Below are 7,040 nucleotides of genomic sequence, written 5' to 3'. Positions count from 1 at the left end.
TGAAGAAATAATGTATAATATGGAACGTTTTTTTTTTTAACTGTATTTGTTCAATGTAAAAAAAAAAAAACTGTTGTCAGAAAACTGAGGCAGGGCCAATAAATGATTTCACATTACCCAGGGCTCAGTATTATCAATCACATTGTCAAAGACAGGTGGGACCAAAGTGAGCAACTAGCTTAGTTTTGATATTCAGATATTCATGGTGGTAAATCTTTTTTTCTAAACCAATCATGCTAGGGTCATCTAATTCTGCAGATAAAATTAACCAATGTGCCCTTGAAACCAGGCATCTTGATTGTTTATTTCAGGTGTTTCATGATTATTTACTCAGCCAGGAAATCTCAACACATGCAATAAAGTGTCCGTCATAGACAAACAAATTGGATGCTATATGCACATGAACACTGTGCAACATTGTCTCTCTGGTTCTCTCTGGAGAACCAAAACTATACACTGCACTTTTAAAGAATAAAATATATAGAGATTTAAAAAATAAATCCAATCCAACCATATCCTGTATCCATGTATCCAAATAAGACATTGACTGTGAATGTGCAGGAGTAAATCTTAAATCATGACACTTAAACAAAGAGTGAAGCATCGTGTTGCAAAATATACCTGCAAAATTCAGATTATACCTGATAGTATAAAAACCCATTCAAGTTCCAGTAATATCTCAACATTTTGTGTTCTGTTTCTGAACAGTATGTGATGCATGTAATCCATATGATATGGGCCGCTGTTACATTTATGTTACATATGACTGCAGTATTGTATTGATAGCCACTAGAATAATAAAAACTATAAAAAATGACAAAAGATAAAAATTGTGGCCTCTGCTCACAGTACAGAAGAGAGGGTTTATTAAACAGGGCAATAATAATGCAGAGCATTACTGTTATCAAGTCAAGTCAAGTCAAGTCAAGTTTATTTATATAGCACATTTCATATGGCATACATAGACACAATGTGCTTTGAGTGGAGGGATGACACTACATGTGGGATTTATTGAAAATACCTGGAGGTCACTCACACGCTTTGTTCGAACCAGAGTCAGCAATCAAGCTTTTTAGCGAAAAGGCCTTCACTTCCAAAGACTCAATTGACTCAAATGGACCCTGACACCGGCATTCATGAAGCAGCACGCCAGCGGATGCTGACCCATTGGTGCCCCTTTGAAGTCAATGTGACATGTGACAATGTGAAATGGTCTCAGGCCTCTCTGCTCTGTTGATATATGTTACACGAATTTGGGTGTGGTTATGCCAGACTAGTAGTTTCCTGGAAAAATTAGGCCTTCCCATGGTATCTCCTCTAGGCAGGACCATAGGACGTACTGATGTTGCCAGCCTGCACTTAGGAATCATTAATGCAGTGCAAGCCCCCTCTAGTGGTTTTACAGACAACTGACTAAAGAGAGTCATTTGCAAGTTTTTTTTTTTTGCCTAGATTATTTTAATTTAATTCAGTACTTGACTAGTTATTAGAACTGTTGCTTTCTGCTCCCAGGAGGAACTCCCTATGAAGAGCAACACGTGTCATGTGCCAACTTGAAGTCAGCAAGTAATGGGTTGCTACACAACACCTGAAACTTTTAAGTTCTATCTGTGTGAAGAACAATTTTTTCTTAGCGGAAGTCACGAAACAGCTACATAATTTTGGAGGAATGTTTATCGCTTTGGCAAGTAAAGTAACCGTGTAGTTCCGCATCGGGGTCCTGTTAGTCCAGTCAGGGTTTATTTTTTTAAACTGACCGGCGTACTATACATTATCCCTTCTGCTGAGCATGTTCTACACCGCAGTCATAGAGTCTGTTCTGTGCACTTCAATCACTGTCTGGTTTGGATCGGCCACCAAACTGGACAAGAACAGACTCCAACGGTCAGTCAGGTCTGCAGAAAAGATCATTGGTGCCAACCTGCCCACCATCCAGGACCTGTACACCTCCAGAGTCAGGAAACGGGCAGGAAAAATCACTGCAGACCCCTCACACCCCGGACACAAATTATTCAAACTCCTCCCCTCTGGTAGACGCTACAGATCACTGTTCGCCAAAACCTCCAGACACAAAAACAGTTTCTTCCCCCTCGCCGTCTCAATACTGAACAACTAACCCACTGTAGCATATATATTTATATTTATATATTTATCCCTGCACTTCTCACACTCTCCACTTCTTCTTTGCACTACTGTTGCGCAACATTTCACAGCTACTGTATATAGCCATTCCGCCTTGTACATACTTTTTTAAACTCCTTAGTCCATTGCACTGTTGCACTGTTTGTTTGTTTGTATTGTATTGTATTGTATTGTGTTGTATATTTTGTGTAAGCACACTGAGAGTCACTTTACCAAGTCAAATTCCTTGTTTGTGCAAACTTACTTGGCCAATAAAACCTGATTCTGATTCTGAGGATGGGTAGTTTGTCTTTTCATTTGTCAAAATATCATCATCCAAATTAGTGATACCACTGATGATGACTGATGATGTCACTGAGCCCTTGGGATTCTTCCTTGTCCTAGATTGGACAGAGAAGTCTTTATAACCCAGGGATCAACTTCTTAAAGAACGCATATTGGGCATATGCAGACTGTTCCAGCAATGAATATAGTAATATTTATCATATTTGCTATTCTGAAAAACATCACAGCCTACACTCCTACATGTAAAATGATAGGGAGTACTGGCTATACAGAACTATCAAATGATGGGGACTTTATCATTGGAGGTCTATTCTCTCTTGATAACTCAGCGCTTAATTCTGAACGGGATTTTAGAACACCACCAACTATGGCAGTCTGTAGGAGGTGAGTAAAAATTACCGGGAAAGATATAAACTATTCCCATTTATCTCTATATGAAGATGTTTCAGTGTCTTTATTTTACTTCTTTTTCTGCAGGAAGAATTTCAGGGAACTCAAGTTTGCTCGTACATTAATATTCACTTTGGAGAAGATCAATAACGACACAGACCTTCTTCCTGGAGTCACTCTGGGCTACAACATTCTCAACACCTGTGGAACTGAAAACCTTATGAGGGCTACTCTGGAGGCTATAAATGGGATAGAAAAGAAACAGGAATGTGTCAAAGTCAATGCGTTTATAGGGCACTCTTCCTCAGGACCCACAAAGCAAATAAACAAAATACTAAGCCCTTTTGGAATACCACAGGTTAATAACACATACAATGTTCATATAAAAAATTAATTAAATAGATTCTGATTTTTGACTTGAGCAGGTTATTCATAATGTTCTGTCCTGTACTGTTCAACCAATAATTTATTGCCAGCCTATAAGTTGCCCACCTATTTGCATTGTTATTATGTCAATATGTCAAAGAACATGATTTAAAACTGTACTAATATATTAGTCAGTAACATGATTTGTTTCTATGTCGTCTCATTTCAACAGATCAGCCATCTTTCCACCTGTGCATGTTTAAGCAACAGACATATCTATCCCACTTTTTTCAGAACTGTTCCAAGTGATCACTTCCAGGTCATTGCACTTATTCAGCTCATGAAGCAATTTGGATGGAACTGGATTGGACTTGTTTACAGTTTTGGATCATACGGATCACAAGGGAAAAATGCATTCATTGATCAAGCCAAGAAGGAAGGAATCTGTGTAGAATATGAACAAATTTACCTAAAAAAGTTCTCAGAAGAGAAAATGGCCAATATTGCCGGCATTATAAATAATTCTACATCGAAGGTCATTCTGTCTTTCATGTCATCATCTTATTTCAGAAGCTTTATATCAAGAATCGAGTATTTCAATATTACTGGAAAACACTGGATTGGCTCTGAAGCCTGGGTGACAACACCCGATCTGGCTTCTATTAAGAGCATGGGAATTTTACAAGGCACCATGGGGTTTGCCATTCCAGAGGTCAAAATACCTGGTCTTACTGAGTTCTTACTGAGTCTGCAGCCTTCAGATGCACCAGACAGTGCTTTCATCAGGGATTACTGGGAGACAACTTTTCAGTGCAGCCTCTCAACATCAAATCAGTCTCAGTACAAAAGGCTGTGCGATGGGTCAGAGGATCTACGGTCAATAACCAATGATTACACAGACATGTCAGAATCTAGGTCGGTTAATAATGTATATAACGCAGTTTATGCAGTGGCACATGCCCTTCACAATCTCTTGCAGTGCAACAATGGAACAAATACAGTCACAGGGCAAGGCTGTCACAACAAGACTGATATTCAACCGTTGCAGGTAAAATCCTAGTTTAAACCTTACCTTCATTAAAACCATGCCTCTCATAGCCCTCAAAACAATGTAAATAATTCCGGGTTACTTTTAGGTGCCCTACTCACTACTTAAAGAAACAAAGAAATACATCATTAACGTGTCAGTTACTGTAAATGGAAACACATTATAGTAATATGAGTTTGAAATGACTGTTTTTTTATGTTGCCAAACTTTATTAAGGAAAGAAGAGAGCAATACAAAATAAGAGAGTAATATAAGTGTGAAACAATAATTCTATGTTCCCTTCAGAAATGTTGTAACTGACAGTAATGCATAAGAGGATGGTTATATGGAATAGAATGTGGCTTTAGAAGGGATCTGAGCAACAAAACACATCCCTCTGTAATTGCCTGGAAATGTTTTCCTAAGTTCCCTGCAATTCCCTGTGGTAGATGCATGTTTACGTTCAGACAAACAATACAATCAACACACAATTTAATGTCAATTTGTATGATTCAAAACACATTTGGAACAATGATAGGGTATTTCTGGATTTAATCCCCATGCATGTGCCAGAATGTTAACAGCTGAACTTGACTTCTTTCAGGTGGTGCATAGCTTGAGGAAAGTGAACTTTTCCATACTGTCTGGGGGAAGGATGTTTTTTGATGAGAACGGTGACTCAGTAGCACTGTATGATTTAGTAAACTGGCAATTCAACAAAGATGGTTCTGTCAATATTACTAATATTGGTCAATATGATGCATCTTTACCGAGTGGAAAAAGATTCCAAATGAAAGAAAACATCACAGTCATATGGGGAGGAGACCACTCTGAGGTATCACAATGATAAAGGAAAATGTTAGTGAGACTAGCAACTTTGCAATCAAATACTTTTTTTACAAAAGTACTAGTAAAATGTTTCTCCTTTATTTTGTCAAACCTGATCATTCAATATTTTGGCTGACATAACTATTTAATCTATTTCATGAATAATCAGTAGGTGATACATGCCTGTTTTACTTTAGGTGCCAAGATCTCTATGCACAGAAATATGCCCGCCTGGCAGTCGTAAGGTTGTGAACAAAACAAGACAAATATGCTGTTTTGACTGCTTACTGTGTGCTGATGGGGAAATTGCTAATGAAACAGGTAGCCGAGACTGACATTTACTTCATCAACCCAGACTTTTGTTTTTAATTCAGATTTTATTCTAATTCTTTTATTAAAAAACTTGAATTATTTCAAATGTTAAAAATACAATTTTACATTTCAGATATTTCTCTTCACAGATTCTTCAGACTGTACGAAGTGTCCATCAGTATATTGGTCTAACAGCAGGAAGGATGAATGTGTTTTAAAATTAATAGAGTTCTTGTCCTATGGAGAAACAATGGGGGTGGTGCTGGTCATATTTTCTTGTTTTGGTTTCTTCTTATCGGTGCTTACAACAGTCGTCTTCTTTGTTTTTCGTAAAACTGCAATAGTTAGAGCGAACAACTCAGAGCTAAGTTTCCTGCTGCTCTTCTCATTAAAGTTATGTTTCCTTTGTTCTCTTACTTTCATTGGTCGGCCCTCTCACTGGTCCTGTATGTTGCGTCACACAGCGTTTGGGATCACCTTTGTTCTCTGCATCTCCTGTGTTCTAGGGAAAACAATAGTGGTGTTAATGGCCTTCAGAGCCACTCTTCCAGGCACTAATGTCATGAAGTGGTTTGGGCCTCTGCAACAGAGACTCAGCGTTCTTGGCTTCACCCTCATACAAGTCCTTATATGTGTCCTTTGGTTAACTATATCGCCTCCATTCCCATATAAGAATATGAACCTTTATCAGGAAAAGATTATTCTAGAGTGTGAGGTTGGATCAGCAGTAGGTTTCTGGGCCGTATTGGGTTACATTGGAATCCTTGCTGTATTGTGCTTCATGCTTGCTTTTCTGGCTCGCAAACTACCTGATAACTTCAATGAAGCCAAATTGATCACATTCAGTATGCTGATATTCTGTGCTGTCTGGATCACCTTCATACCAGCTTATGTCAGCTCTCCGGGAAAATTTACTGTGGCTGTGGAGATATTTGCCATTTTAGCCTCTAGTTTTGGATTGCTTTCATGTATTTTCTTTCCCAAGTGTTATGTGATTGTAGCTAAACCTCAACAGAATTCAAAGAAACATGTGATGGGTAAAGTGACATCTAAGTCGTATTAAAAAAGATTTTTCGTTAAAACCTTGATTAAAGATATATTAATATTTACTACAATTTGTGTCATTAATAGATACTTTAATCACAGTTAGCTACAAATTACACCTCAAAGAACAAAATAACAAAAGAGGCAAAAAAGCACTCTGAAATACTTTCAAGCTACTATAACTAAATGATCATATATCCCTACTGAACAACTTCTGTGAATTTTCAGAAAATCCAGAAGGAGAAAAGAATGGATATTACTACAGCTGGTAAACAATAAAAGTCCTGGTTGACTTTACAATCCCAACCTACCCAGTGCTCACTGTTGATATACCCTGTTATTCTCTATGCAGAATTAAATACAAATTATGAATGTAACCATGCATTTACAGTTCAGTTCAGACAACATAAGCAAATGAGCCAGAACACTACAACCAGAGGTGCTTTTTTGAGGATTGCTTGTTAATGTGTAACCTCATGATGGTAATGATTAATACACAAAATGAGAACATTAAATTCTGCAGGGGGCCACACACAAAAGCCAGGGGCACGGTTCCCCAAATCTTGTCTAAACCATTCTTAGCTATACCTTAATACAGTTTTCAGATTAATCAAAACATTTTAGAGCCAAAAATGTTGTGTCCTTG

At 37.8% G+C, this 7,040-nt stretch overlaps 1 protein-coding gene across 1 annotated transcript; it reads left to right on the top strand.

Moving 5' to 3' along the window:
- The first annotated feature begins 2,794 nt into the window (after nucleotides 1-2,794).
- LOC105904790 (extracellular calcium-sensing receptor-like) lies at nucleotides 2,795-6,413 on the top strand. The gene is made up of 4 exons (XM_031572877.1): nucleotides 2,795-2,811; nucleotides 2,905-3,094; nucleotides 5,236-5,359; nucleotides 5,509-6,413. The coding sequence occupies exons 1-4, from the start codon at nucleotides 2,795-2,797 to the stop codon at nucleotides 6,411-6,413; spliced, it is 1,236 nt and encodes a 411-aa protein (XP_031428737.1).
- Nucleotides 6,414-7,040: the final 627 nt, after the last annotated feature.

The sequence above is a fragment of the Clupea harengus genome, chromosome 9, assembly GCF_900700415.2.
Source record: "Clupea harengus chromosome 9, Ch_v2.0.2, whole genome shotgun sequence".
NCBI lineage: Eukaryota > Metazoa > Chordata > Actinopteri > Clupeiformes > Clupeidae > Clupea > Clupea harengus.
Note: the sequence above shows the minus strand (reverse complement) of the source record. Positions and strands in the feature narration are given on the sequence as shown.

Excerpts from the sequence above, each read along its gene's own strand:
- LOC105904790 (XM_031572877.1), top strand. Across the intron at positions 3,095-5,235 it reads AGAAACAGGAATGTGTCAAA|GTGCCAAGATCTCTATGCAC; the intron begins GTCAATGCGTTT and ends GTTTTACTTTAG. Across the intron at positions 5,360-5,508 it reads GGAAATTGCTAATGAAACAG|ACTGTACGAAGTGTCCATCA; the intron begins GTAGCCGAGACT and ends CAGATTCTTCAG.